The sequence below is a fragment of the Mandrillus leucophaeus genome, unplaced genomic scaffold (assembly GCF_000951045.1).
Source record: "Mandrillus leucophaeus isolate KB7577 unplaced genomic scaffold, Mleu.le_1.0 Scaffold1605, whole genome shotgun sequence".
Lineage (NCBI taxonomy): Eukaryota > Metazoa > Chordata > Mammalia > Primates > Cercopithecidae > Mandrillus > Mandrillus leucophaeus.
Genome location: NW_012101594.1, coordinates 195,668 through 211,155, shown reverse-complemented (window position 1 = coordinate 211,155; position 15,488 = coordinate 195,668). Strand labels below are relative to the sequence as shown.

The window sequence follows — 15,488 nt, the reverse complement described above, 5'->3', positions numbered from 1 at the left end:
CCCAGGCTGGAGTGCAGTGGTGTGATCTCAGCTTATTACAACCTCCACCTCCTGGACTCAAGCAGTCCTCCCACTTCAGCCTCCCAAGTAGCTGGGATTACAGCTAAAAAAAATTAGTACCTGGCTAATTTTTTATTTTTTAAATTTTTTGTAGAGATGGGGTCTCGGCATGTTGCCCAAGCTGGTCTCAAACTTCTGGGCTCAAGCCATCCGCCTGCTATGGTCTCCCAAACTACTGGGATTGCAGGCATGAACCAGCACGCTTGGCCCAATATGTCTTTTAAGTCTATTTTATTTACAGGTTTCCCTGCAACACCTTTATTTTTCTTTTGACATGAAGAATGTAGGTTGTCATGGCCAGGCGTGGTGGCTCACATCTGTAATCCCAGCACTTTGGGAGGCCGAGGCAGGTGGATCATGAGGTCAGGAGATCGAGACTATCTTAGGTAACACGGTGAAACCCTGTCTCTACTAAAAATACAAAAAATTAGCCGGACATTAGCATGCGCCTACGTAGTCCCAGCTACTCGGGAGGCTGAGGCAGGAGAATTGCTTGAACCCAGGAGGCGGAGGTTACAGTGAGCAGAGATCATGTCATTGCACCCCAGCCTGGGTGACAGAGCAAGACTCCGTCTCAAAAAAAAAAAAAAAAAGGAATGTAGGTTGTCCTGCAGTTTTCTACATTCTGAATTTTTGCCTTCATTTCCGGAAGGCATTTTTGGCTGTAAATAACATTGTAACTTGGCAGTTATTTTACTATAGCATTTTTAGGACATTCTTTTTCTTCTGAATTCCATTTTTAATTTTTTCTGTTGGGAAGTCAGTTTTCAGTTGAAGTTTCACGCCTTTGAACATAAATGTGTCTTTCTTCTCTGGTTGCTTTTAGAATTTTATGTTGGTTGGTTTCTGGCAGCTTTTCTAGGATTTGTCTAACTGGGGTCTGATTTCTATTAATTCTTTCACTTTTAGGGTTTGTGGTATTTCTTGAATTTGTGGCTAAATGTTTCTCACAGGTTTGGAAAAATTCTGGGCCATAAACACTCTTCGAATATCGCACTGCCACCATCTCTCTCTTCTCACCTTTTGGGAAACCAATTATTTGTATGTTACAACTTTTCATCACATCCTCTATGTCTTATATCCTCCTTTCTATATTTTTTATTCTTTTGAATCCCTGAGTACACTTTAGTCTAAGTTTTTTTTTAAACATATGTAGTCCTTTTCTTTGTTTCTCTCCAATCTGTTAAAACGTTCATTGAGTCTTTTGGTTATTTTATTTTTTGCTCCTGAAATTCTATTTGACAGTTTTGTAAAGATTCTAGTTGTTTGCTGAAATTCTTCATATGTCTACTTTCTTAAACAAATTACACAATTATCTTAAAATCCTTTCATAACAATTTCATACTGGGAACTCCTGTGGGTCTGTTTCTACTGACTGCCTGGTTTTCATTTTCCCTTTTCTGATTTTGTTTTTGCTGTTGAATTTTTCTCTTGGTTTTCAATGATTTGGTTGTGTTTGCTGATATGCTTGGTAATTTTTTCCCTGCATGCCACATATCATGTATAAAAATTTTAGATAATTTTAAGACTCTAGATAATATCTTCCTCCAGAGGTTATTTACTTTTACTTTTGGTAGGCAATCAGAGTAAAGATAGATCTTGGAGGCTGGGTTTCAGTCACTGAGGACTTATCTTTCTCACTCACCCTTAATCCTAAAATGTAGGCTTTCAGTGTGTTGAACTGAAAGTCTGAATTATTTACTAAGGATCCTGCAACTTGATAGGCAATGCACTTCCATTTTTCTCTCTCCAGCCTTGTAAAACTGTGGAATACCATGTTCAACTTCCTAGATTCTGAGATTTTTCTGCTTTCATATCTGCAAATGCCTAAAGAGGAAAAGTGGCACTAAATGTTGGGCTCACTGCTCTGTACTATTATTCCCTTTAGGATCTTGGTCAGTAAAGTCCTGGTTTCCTTGTTGTCACTCCAATGACTTCTTACAGATGAATCCTATAAGTGGTATTCATATAGTATTATTTTTAAAATTAAGCTTTATAGCTCTTCTTGGTGAGGTGGTAGGATGTAAGCTATTCTGTCACAGAAGCAAAAAGTTCTTGCTTTAAGTTTTTAGAAAATTCATGAAAAAGGCTGGGTGTGGTGGCTCATATCTGTAATTGCAACACTTTGGGAGGCCGAGGTAGGTGGATGACCTGAGGCCAGGAGTTGGAGACCAGCCTGGCCAACATGGCAAAACCTCGTCTCTACTAAAAATAAAAATATTAGATGGGTGGTGGCACATGCCTGTAATCCCAGCTACTTGGGAGGCTGAGGCAGGAGAATCGCTTGAACTCGGGAGGCGGAGGTTGCAATGAGCAGAGATCACACCACTGCACTCCAGTCTGGGTGGCAAAGTGAGACTTCATCTCAAAAAAAAAAAAAAAAAAAACCACATGAAAAAATATTTGCTTACTATTTTATTTCATAGCTACATTTTTTTTTCTGATAAATGGTCTCATCTGCTATTTAATACTACTCCTTTCTTCCTTTTTTGTATGTTTGTAGAGATACTGTGCTAGTTTCTTCTTGATGACTCAACTTTGATGAAGGTGAGTTGCTCCTAGAGGATCTATTCACAGGTTTTTAGGGATAAAAGGGCCATGTGATTGTCAACTTGACTGGGCCACAAGGTGCCTAGACATTGGGTCAAACATTATTCTGGGTAGGTCTGTGAGGGTGCTTCTTAATAAGATAACATTTGAATTGGCATACTGAGAAGACCCCCCTCCCTAATGTATGTGAGTCCCATGTGATGAACCTGAACAGAACAAAAAGGCTGACTGCACCAATAGTAGGGGGGAACATCAGCTGTGACATCAGCTTCTCCTGCCTTCAGACCTGAAATGAGACAGAAGCTTTTCCTGAATGTTAAGCTTGCCAAGCTTTGGGACTGGAACTACAAAATATACTCTCCTGGGTCTCCAGCTTGCCCAATGCAGATCTCGGGACTTGTCAGGCTATATAATCACTTGAGCCAATTCCTTATAATCTCCCCTGCTCCCAACACACATACACACACCCCCCCACCCCCCACATACACTCACTGTATTGGTTCTGTTTCTCTGTGGAACCCTACCTAATACAGGCCACAATCATGTTCTAAGTCAAGGGTCTGCAAACTTTTTCAGTAAAGAACCAGACAACAAGTATTTTCACCTCTGTGGGCCACATAAAATCTCACATTATCATCATCTTCTTTTTAAAAATAGCCATTTTAAAATAATAAAGATCATTTTTATCATGTGGGTCAGACAAAAACAATCTGGGAGCTAGATTTGGCCAGAGGCCATAGTTTGCCAACTCTCAATTCTAAGTTATTAGGAATTCTATTAATGACACAGGATTTTATTGGTGTTTATTTTTAACCTGTATTTCTGTGCAGAGATAGGCAATTTTGGCAGAAATCACAAAGCAAAGTTTCATTTCTTCCCCTCTGGCAAAACAACAGCAATAAATTGTTTTACGCATATAGAGTTTGTCTGTAATTCCCCCATTTAATCCTACCTCCAACCTCCTTGTCTTCCCAAAAGGAAATGAGATCCAGGGAAGCTATCAGTCACTGCTGGCACACACTGATTTGCTTATCGCAAACAAGAGATTTAAGTTTTGTACCTCAGGGTGTGCCATTCACCTCTGAAGATACAGTTTACCAGTTTTTTTTTTTTTTTTTTTTTCTACACTTTTACTGAGGTATAATTTATATAACATAAAATTCACCCATTGTAAGTATATAGTTGAATGATTTTTAGCAAACTTAAACAGTTGTACAGTGATTGCTACAATCCAGTTTTGGAACACTTCTAATACTCAAGAAATATCCCCATGCCTATTTGCAATTGATCTTGGTCCCCACCCTAATTTCTCTACCTATCACTGATCTGCTTTCTATTTCTGTAGTTCTGTATTTTCTGAAATCTTCTATCAATGAAATAACAGAATATGTAGTCTTTTGTATTGGACTTATTTCACTTAGATTATTGAAGTTGAACCTCAATACTGTTGCATGTATCCGAAGTTCATTCCTTTTTACTGCTGAGTGGTATTCTAGTATATGGGTATGGTATGCTTTGTTTATCCATGCACCATTGATAAACATTTGTACTGTTTCCAGTTGTTTACTATTATGAGAATATAATGCTATGAAAATTCATATGTAAGTCTTAAGGGGACTAGGCTTTCAATTCTTTTCAGTAAATAGGAGAACTGCCAGGTTGTATGTTAAGTATATGTTTAACTTTTTGAGAATTTTTGGAACTATTTTCTACAAGGGCTATGCCATTTTATACTCCTATGAGCAGTGTATAAGTTCTAGTTCCTCCATATCATTGCCAATAGTTGATACGGTCACTCCAATTGAGTATAGACATTCTCGAGGGTATACAGCAGTATCTTGTTGTGTTTTTAAGTGGCATTCTCCTATTGACAAACATCTTTTCATGTGCTTATTTGTTATTCATGTATCATCTTTCATGAAATGTCTATTCATCTTTGTTACCCATTAAAAAACTGAGTTGTTTATATTCTCTATTGTTGAGTTTTAAGAGGGTTTTTTCCTTTTTTTTTTTTTTTGGAGATAGGGTCAAACTCTGGGCAGTGGCATCATCTCCACTCACTGCAGCCTTCACTGCCTGGGCTCACATAAATCCTCCTGTTTCAGCCTTCCAGGTAGCTGGGACTACAGGCATGTACCACCACACCCAGCTAATATTTTTTTAAAAACTTTTGTAAAGATAAGGTCTTATATATTTCCCAGATTGGTCTTGAACTCCCGGGCTCAAGTGATTCTCATGCCTTAGACTCCTAAAAAGTGCTGGGATTATAGGTGTGAACCACCACGTCCAGTCTTAAGAGTTCTTTACATATTATGAATACATGTCTTTTTTCAGATAAATGATTTGGAAATATTTCCTCCCCATCTGCGCATGTCTTTTCATTTTCTTAATGTTCTTTTAAAATTTTGATGTTCAATTTATCATTACTTTTCTCTCATTCACTGTGCTTTTAATGTCATTATCTTGACATTTTTAAATCACAAAGATTTTCTCCTATGCTTACGTTTTATATTTCAGATTGTGATCCACTTTGAGTTAATTTTTGTATAAGGTATGAAGTAAGGATCCAAGTTCATTTTTTCTCACATATGGATATCCAATTGTTCCAGTACTATATGACAAGATTATCCTTTTTCCATTGAATTGCCTTGGCACTTTTGCAGAGAATCAACTGACCATAAATGTAAGAGCTTATTTTTGGACTCTTCATTCTGTTTCATTATGCCAGTACTACATCTTTTTGATTATTGCATATTTACAGCAAGTATTAAAATTAAATAGTGTTAATCCTCCAACTTCTAACTTTACTCAAAATATCTGAACTATTCTTGGTCTTTTCTATTCCTCTATAACTTTAAGGGTAAGCTTGTGAATTCCAGCAAAAAGCCTACCAGAATTTTGATACGGATGTCCCAGAACTTATAGCTCAATTTGGGAAGAATTGCTATCCCAACAATATTGAGTCTTCCAATCCATTAACATAGTTATCTCTCAATTTGTTCAGCTATTCCTTAATACATCTTAGCAGTGTTTTGTAGCTGTCATCTTCCCTTGGTTAACTCCAAGACTTCGAAATGGTTGTTTTTGACAATTGCATTTGCTTTTTAGCATTTTTTTAGAAGATCAATCAATCTCTTCATATTAGCATAGCCAGAAGTCCACCAGCTGTTTTTGAGGGTTGTATATGCAGCATCTTCTCTTCATTAATTCCTGCACTAATATCCATTTTGGATTACCATTATTTCTGATAGCCCTTCCACATTTGTGGTTGGGGTTTCAATTGGATATTTGCAAGAGGAGCAAAATGCAAACTCTGCACTGTCATATTGCAACAGTGATAAGTAGTTTTCAACAGATTGCTTAATTTATGTGCAATTGGTCAGAAAAAAGTTAATCTCTGCATAATTACCAAATAAAAGCATGGACTCTGGAGCCCGACTACCTGTACTCAAACCCTACCTCTTATTCTTGAGATTGGGAAAGTAGTTTAACCCTTCTTTGACTTAGTTTCTTGATCTATAAAATGGCAAGAACAAAAGGGTACACCGTAGAGAGTTATTGTGAAAATTAAATGAGTGATATGAAGTAATTCAGAAGATGACCTGCACATAGTAAATTTTAAGTATTAGTTCATTTTTCATGTTTGAAAATGAGGTTTTACTATTCGTACATTGACACATTTGAGTTATAAGAAGACTACATAGGAATATGAAAAAATGCTCTTAACATTTTAAGTGAAAAGGCAGATTAGTAAGTGGACTGTATACGTGATTGCAATTATGTAATAATAAGGATATAGGCAAAACCTGGAAAGAAACATACAAAATTAAAATACCTATTTTGTCGTGATCACATTATAGGTAACTTTCATGTTAAATATTTTCCACATTTTTTGAAAATATTTGAAAAACAGATTTTAAAAACAAATTACAACTTTTCTTACTGTAAACAATTTTACTCACTGGCATAAATTGCTAATTTTTAAAAATTTGTTATGAGACTGAAGGAAACCAGATGGCTAATTATATTTGCAATGCTATATATATATATACATTTTTTGAGACAGACTGCCGCTCAGTCTGGAGTGCAGTGGTGCGATCTCGGCTCACTGCTACCTCCACCTCCTGGGTTCAAATGATTCTCCCTCTTCAGCCTCCTGAGTAGATGGGACAGGCACGTGTCTTCACACCCGGTTAATTTTTGTATTTTTAGTAGAGATGGGGTTTCTTCATGTTGGCCAGGCTGGTCTCAAACTCCTGACTACAAGCGATCTGCCTGCCCCGGCCTCCCAAAGTGCTGGGATTACAGGCATGAGCCGCTGTGCCCAGCCTGCAATGAATTATCTTTTAATAAAAAGTGGGGCTTATAAGATTTACAAATATGTCATCTAATTTTTAAATATTTATTTAAATGTTTTTATTTTTGGAGTTTAAAAATGTGAAAATCTATAATATATACCTTTCAAAATTAACCTAATAATTGCTTTCTGACTTTTGTATCTGTAATTCTGTCAAGAAGAGATCTAGTTCTCTTCAAGCTGGTTCCCAATGGAATAGTTGGTGTAGCAATGGCAAATGCTTCTGTTGCCATCCTTGGGGAAAATACCCACTTCAAACCAAATTGGAAAATGAATAAATGGAAAGTGAAGATGTGAGGTGAAGTTCAGTTGATCATCACTGAGACAGACAGAATTAAAAAGGGAAAGGTAGACTGAGAATTAAGAAGAGAGAGATGCAAAAAATGAAAAAAAGTTTGAGAAACAGAGCAGAGGTTCAAATGGAAATAGAGATTCCAGATCTCCCCCATTTCTTCAGGAATAAATATTGTCCTGTAACCACTGGACATTAAATATTTACTTACCATATGAATTTGCTCTTAAAGTGCTACTCATATCCTACCTACCTTTCAATTTAGGAAGAATGGGTAATTTTTTTTTTTTTTTTAAAAACAAACTATCCATCAGGCCTCATCAAGGAGGCTTCACTACATATACTAGGCCTAAGTATGTCCCTTTCTCATGGATGTATTAGACTGCAACACAATTTTAATCAAATAAGAAGTTTTGAACAATTCTCTCTAAATATATATTTCAGAGAAACTCAGCAGAAATGTACGGCTAGCAATGAAATTAAACCAATAATTGAATGTAAAAATTTGATCTACATTCAACTTATTTTCCAATATAATTTTTCTTAAAATGTAACATCTTTTAGTAGTTAACTCAACAGAATCTTAAAATTCTGTCTTATAGGACAAAATGACATTAAATTTTGTAATCAAATTAGGCAACAAATGAAGTAACAATTATGTGACCTGTCTGGATAAAGTTCAAATATTGTTACTCTTATTTCAATGGAAATAACTGTTATACAATAAAGTTCATGCACTGTTCATGGCTTAAAAAATCAATTTATATTACTTACTGTTCAGCCACTTTCTACAATGTTTGTATATGTTAGCTTTATAAGACTTTACAATATGAACAGTATTCTTTCTCAAGTAGTTTTCAACTAGTCATTTTTTAAAGGCTTGGAAAACAAGTATTCATTTTTAAAATGTTTTAAATACTTATTTAGCATTTTAAATGCTAAATAATCACGGGGAAAATAGTGAAAATACAGAGCTATATATAAAACAAAAAGAAAGAAGAGTCTCTATTTTACAAGTAATGGTCTTTCAGTTTGTTATTGGAATAACTAATAATTGAACATAATATTTTTATAGGAAGAAAATACTAGATATCATTATAAAATGCAATTATCCAGCCCTTCTTATGTAAATGTAAGTAGAATTATTAAAACTTCTGGGCTGGGCGCAGTGGCTCATGCAACCAGGCATGGTGGCTCATGCCTATAATTCCAGCACTTTGGGAGGCCGAGGTAGGTGGATTGCCTGAGGTCAGGAGTTCAAGACCAGCCTGGCCAACACAGCGAAATTCCATCTCTACTAAAAATACAAACATTAGCTGGGTGTGGTGGTGTGGGCCTGTAGTCCCAGCTACTCAGAAGGCTGAGGCAGGAGAATTGTTTGAACCCAGGAGGCGGAGGTTGCAGTGAGCTATTATGCCACTGCACTCCAGCCTGGGCGACCCAGTGAGACTGTATCAAAACAAACAAACAAACAATAAACTTCTAGTTAATATTAGGATTTTTACAACTGCTTGTTAGGAATTAGCACAAGAAATGCAGAATGGTGGGAAGTTGAGAAATTTGAGATGCTAAGTGGAAAAAAATTCCTTTAAGTATTTGAAATTTTGTTCATGAATATGGCTACTTCTCAGTTCAATACATGATTCTGTATTCAAGCTAGAAATTAGGTTGAGATGGTTTCCTTAGATTATCACCTACTCCGGTATCATTTCTAGCTTTACCAGTTCTCCTCTGTGAATATGAATCAGCTGTTACAATTTCTCCAGGTTTGGCCTAATTGTCCCTGTTCTTGCCAAGGGCCAGACTTAACGTGGCCTGAACTTAGCCATCCATGACAGGGCAAATGATGAATATATGAAAGAAAAGAGTAAGAAAGAGAACGGATGGTGATATGACTTCAATGTTTGTCTCCTCCAAATCTCAGGCTGAAATGTGATTCCCAGTGTTGTAGGTGGGGCCTGGTGGGAGGTGACTGGACCATGGGGGCAGGCCCCTCATGAATGGTTTAGCACCATCCCCTTGGTGATAAGTGAGTTCTCACTCAGTGAGATCCAGTTGTTCAAAGGTGTGTGCACCTCCCCAGTCTCTCTCTTGCTCCCTCCCTCGCCCTTGCACCTTCTGTGATTGAAAGCTTCCTGAGACTCTCACCAGAAGCAGATGCTGGCACCACACTTCCTGTACAGCCTGCAGAACCATAAGCCAAAATAAACCTATTTTCTTTGTAAATTACCCAGTCTCAGGTATTCCTTTATAGTAACCCCAAAATGGACTAATACGGATGGAAAGTGAAATAAATAAGAAGCTCAAAAAAAACCAAAAATGGGACAAAGAATAAAAGGAGATAAGCAAAACTGTCTCTTTAGAATACGACAAAGAATTGTATATATCATAGAAGCAATATAACTCAGAAGAAAGACTATTAAACAAAAATGTATGCCAAATACACAGTTATATCCACAATTCCTATCAGTGTTGAACATCTAGCATGTACTACTCAATTAATATGAGACTAAATCACTCACCTTATCAAGTTCACTTGTCAGCTTTTTATTTTCTTCAGTTAACAACACTTTTTCTCGTTCATACTGTTGTTTGAACTCACTTTCAAATTCTTCCCTTTCACTTTGACTAACACAATTCAAAACACAAAAGGAAAAAAGGGAATTAAAGGTCAACTGAAAACTTGAAATTATTTTTCCAATAGTTACATAAAACATAAAATATCAGATTGAACTGCAGAAATATTGTCCCCAGAGAACACAGCTTGTTTATAAGTAGTGACAGGCCTGGTGAAAGCATGTTCCAGGAATTTATATTACAATAATACTGATTTGTTCATTCATTTACCAAATATTTATGGAGCACTTACTAGGTGCCAAGAAATTGTTGTAGGTCTTCACAGCTACTGCTGTCACGGAGCTTATATTCTGGTAGAGGCAGATTGCCAGTGAAAAGTGAGTAAAATGAACTAATTTCAGAGAGTAAGTTCTAAATTATATATATATATATATACAGTAATGCAATAAATAGTATTTGGGAGAGGGTGGCCACTCTATATAGTCAGAGAAGGTCTCATCAAGGTTGATAATGGACCAAAATGAAAATAATAGTTGCCATCTGCTTCACATTCATTATGTTCTATCCAAAGGCAAATTAGTTTGAGATCAATATTCTTACAAAATACAAAGTTGCTGGGCCCTTATTTAATATTAGGCCAGAGTCACTTCCTAGTGTTATCAATTTGATTAACGATAGTATTCCAAACATTTTGTTCATAATTAGAATTTATATGAGTTCAGAAATTTTAAAACATTTACTGTGAAATACTTTCAGTTTTATAGAAAAGTTAAAGAATAGTACAAAGAATTGCTGTATCGTCTTAACCCAGATTCCCCAATTGTTAATATTTTACTGTATTTTCTCCATTACTTTCATTAGTGTTCTTCAGAACCACTGAGAGGCAGCTAGCTGCAGATATTATGCCTTATTACCCCTAAATACTCCAGTGTGTCTCTCTCAAAGTCAAGGACACTCTGCCATAATCATGAAGCAATCTTCTCAATTTAAAAAATCAACATTACTAGAACACTTACCATTTGAATTCACAGACCCAATTCATGTTATCCCAACAATGTCTCCTTTTCTTATCAAGGCCAGGATCCAACTGAGAAATATGTGTTGCATTTAGTAGTCATATCTCTTCAATCTCCCTTGGTCTAGAACAGTTCCTCAGTCTTCCCTATCACTCACAACAGTTTTATAATGTACAGGTCTCTAACTGAGTACAGTGACACTCATCCTGGGGTCATCTGATGTTTATGACTAGTCCCACAGAATTCATTTTTGGCTGGAATACCACAAGGACGATGTCTCTCAGTGCATCCCATCAGAAGGTGCAAAATGTTGATCTGCACAACGCTGACCAAACCTCTTAGGCTAAGGGTGTGGATTCAGAATGAGTGGAGTTCCCAAGACATGAGATGTGAGAAAGAAAATAAATTTTTTACGAGAAATGTGAGCCCCTTTAAATTAGCACGGCCAGAGAGGCACTGAAATGTGACTGCAGTGACATCTCATTCTCCCAGTTCAGCTAAGTAATCTACCGGCTATGTGGACTCCAGACTGAGCGTCACCAATAGCTATAAATTAACCCAACAATGCCATTTTCTGGACACCATTACTCACACCCTATATAGGTCAACAATATACATCCAATCATTAATCAATGTTATTTCTGCAAACCAATGAGAATTCCTGACAAAAGACTTTTGTATGTTCCCTCTCCTGATTTGTCTTTCTTTAAAACCCTGAGCCTCTTTTTTGTTCTCTGGAGCACTTCTCTGTGTTTCCTGGGCTGCAGTCCTCAACCTTGGCCCAAATAAACTCTATATTAATTTTGCCTCAGTTTGTGTCTTTTGGACAACATTTTGGAACCTCTGGGCAGCAAAAGACAGTGCTGAGAACTCTGAACCCTCATATCCCTTCAAACCTCTGCAGGTAGAAGCAATCTCATCCCTTTCCCCACAGCAGCTATAACCTGAGGCAACCAGCCTGTTTTTGCATAAAGCATTTATTAACTTCACCTGAAATAGTTACCCCGAAAGGGGAGGCCAAGTATCTTTAACACCTACCCAATCACTTGTCATTGTCTTCAGGCCTATGATGACAGTTAAGATCACAGCAGAGACTAGATATAAAAGCAATGAAGGTGTTAAAGGATTTTGCCAATTTATATTGGAAGGAGTATGGGCAGCATATAGAAATGAATTCTAAGAGCTGAGAAAGAAAACTTTTTTTATCTGAGGAATGTGAGACCATTTAAATTATTAGGCCCAGAGAGGTATTTAAAATGTGAGAGCAGTCACATCTCACTCCCACCTTGAGCTCAATAATCACCTCTTGAGGCCACTTGCTATGTGGGCTCTAAACTGATACCAAGTAGCCATAAAATGCCATACACTGGACACCATGACTCACACGCTATCAATGTTATTTTGTAAACCAATGAAAACCCCTGTCAAACAACTTTGTATCAGCCCAGCCCTGGTCTCCTTTTGCCTTTAAAAACCTACTTGTAACAAAGATCTAACGGAGCACTCCTCAAGGTAACCTGGAAGTGTGTTCCTGGCAGCAGTCTTCACTTTGGTTCAAGCAAACTCTTTAAATATATCCTGTGCCTCAGCTTCTTCTTTCAGGTCAGAAGGGTGTTACCCCAAGGTGGGTAAATAAAAAATTAAATACAGCCAAATTTATCAAATGCACATACTCATCTAGGATTTGTGGTTTAATGTGTTGACTCAACATTCAGGTGTAGTTTTTCACTGCTAGGCTGAGTAATTGAAGCTTGGACTTCGGACCCAATAGTGGCCTACAGTCAATTAGCTGGAGCATTACTGGCTCAAGGAGATGAGAATGTCAGAGTGGACCCACTATGTGCAACCTGGTCAGCCATCCACGAAGAACCCACTTCAGAACACCTAGAAAGCAGTCTTTTCACCAAGGCATTAATAAATACACCAGTGAGAGGGCACTAGCATCCTGGAGAAACACTATGGTAGGTGTCCCAGATGACAGTCTACAATGACAGTGGAAAATGCCAGAATGGAATTGCATTGCCTGATTTTATTAAAAATAACAGTATTCCAGATTGGCTATTGTACCACCTGCTTTATTATAGCCTGATGCTTCCAAATCCTCATCCTTTCCCTTAAAATTAAAAATCACACTCATTTACTTTTAATGAATTCAATGAACATATGCTTAATAACATCTATTTGTGTTTCATTTAGAAATCTGAGGAAAACGTCTGTGATTTGTAGACTTCCTATGCTCACCTTATTTGATTATGTATATACTAGAAAGTGTGGTGAAAGGAGAGGTTAGGGGAAAGAGGAGGATATATGAACCACAAAATGATTCCTTGTTCTCAACTCTAGATAGTATTAAAAGTTCAATTAAATTTCCAACAGTTCTATCAATACTTTCAGTCCTTCCTTCCTTCCTACATCTACATACATACACATTTATTATTATTTTAATATTACAAAGCTTATTTAAAATGATAGTTCTGTGGAGCATGATAACTTATTTACCCTTAGAAGTAAACACAGTTTTAATAAGACATAAAAAGTCTTCTAAGGAAAAAAGGGGAATAAACTTTTTTTTTTTTTTTTTTTGAGACAAGAGTCTCACTCTGTAGCCCAGGCTGGAGTGCAGTGGCGTGATCTCAGCTCACTGCAACCTCCGCCTCTCAGGTTCCAGCGATTCTCTAGCCTCAGCCTCCCGAGTAGCTGGGATTACAGGCACGTGCCACTGTGCCTGGCTAATTTTTGTATTTTTAGTAGAGATGGGGTTTTACGATATTGGCCAGGCTGGTCTCGAACTCCTGACCTCAGGTGATCCGCCTGCCTTGGCCTCCCAAAGTGCTGGGATTACAGGCGTGGGCCACTGTGCCCAGCAAGGAATAAGTTTTTTGAAGACTGTATTATATGACAAACAGGTTTATATCTACAGCAATTTGATGGATGCTACAGGATGTTAGCAATGAATGAAATTCCATGTGGATCAGGCTGGGTAATTATATATGATTGCTTTCAGGTGAACAAAGAATATAAGAAATGGTTGATCTTAAAAGTGTAATCTTAAAAATCTCCTACATAACATTATTGAAGATAAATTATAATTTAAATGACAAATTCAAGGAAAATAAACTAAACTCCATCTCCAAGCAAATGTGTCACTTCACTATTATCTATAGACAGATGTTAAATTTAGTTATGTTTAGGAAGCTTCCCTAACACAGAAGCTCTTTTTCCTGTTTCCTGTTAGCATTAAACAAGCTTAAGTCTCTTCCATATTAAAAATAAACAAATTCTCCCCATAGCCTGTGTTACAATTCATTTCCCAAATCCTTGTCTTCCCACTCACAGGTAAGCATCCTGAAACAGTTTCTGTAACCACTTTTTCATGGTTTAGTTGCTCTCCACACCGAAATCTGGCTTCTGCCTCCACCATCTCAAGAAAACAGCTCTCTCAAAACTCAACACTGGCCTGACTGTGATTACATCCAACCTGCTGGCCACTTTTGACAGTGTTGTCCACTCTTGCCCTCTTGACATGCTGTCTGGCTTTGACTTCAGGGATCCCATGCTCTACTAGTTTTTAGTCTACATTCCTGGCTTCTTTTCGGCTGCCTTTGTGACTCTTCTACCCTTCCTGTAAATACCAATGCTCCTCAGCATTCTGTCTTAGGTGCTGTCTCTTCCTCTCTACACATGCTGCCTGAGGTATCTCATCAATGACACTAGTTGGTTTTATTTATGTATTCAGCTGATGATCTCTGAATCTACATTTGAAGCTTTTGTGGCCTTCAAACTGCTGACTTGACCTCTCCACAAAGACATCTTCCAAGCACTGCAAGTTCAATATGCCCAACTCAACAAGAGAGCTCAACACAAATTCCCACCACCCCTATCTACATCAATATACTCTACCTTCTCTTCTGATACGTTAAAAAAAAAAAAAAAAAAAAAAAAAAAACAGACTGAGTAAGGCCAATCCCTTCATTATGAACATCCTGAAGTACTCAAGTACTTTTCTCTAGTACTTTCCTCTTCTCCTCTCTCTTCCAATCATCTATGAGACAATTTCTATCAGATTACAATCATGCTGTTATTTCTTCCATCTTAAAAAGAAAACCACATACACAAAAACAAAGAGCAAAATATCTTCTCTGAGATAATTTCTCCTCTAGCTATTACCTGATTTCACTGCTTGTTTGTGTGATAACTCCAAGTAACAATAGTTTTACTTCTATGTTCTGTCTCCAAGTGCTCTCCTTCCAGTCTCTTTTAATCCTACTGTGGGGTCTTTGCCTCTGCTTTTCCACTAAAATTGTTCTTATCAAAGTCACCAATGACCTTCATATTGCTAAACTCAAATGCCATTATTTAGTCCTTATCTCACTTGATTCAGAACTCATTTTATTTGACATGCTGACAGACTTTATGTGCTTTCTTCACTTGGTTTCCGCTGTTACAGTAGGCAGTCAGGCAGACATAAGCAGGACAGGAGGGACCCCCTGCCCCCACACCCCCAACCAGGAATGGCCACATCAGGTGATGGCCAGGTGATTGTTAAACTGTCTCTAAAATAATAATTGATCACACCTGGTGACAGGAAAAGACAGTCTCCCACTAGATAGAAACACCTGAAATGTGATCAGCAGCT

The 15,488-nt window shown here is 37.3% G+C and overlaps 1 protein-coding gene across 1 annotated transcript in view; it reads right to left on the bottom strand.

Moving 5' to 3' along the window:
* Positions 1-15,488, bottom strand: part of CDC42BPA (CDC42 binding protein kinase alpha (DMPK-like)) — a 267,348-nt gene that overhangs the window by 100,814 nt on the left and 151,046 nt on the right. Inside the window, exon 15 of the mRNA XM_011975980.1 lies at positions 9,782-9,887. Within this exon, the coding sequence (XP_011831370.1) occupies positions 9,782-9,887 (106 nt within the window). The remainder of the gene's footprint in view (positions 1-9,781; positions 9,888-15,488) is intronic.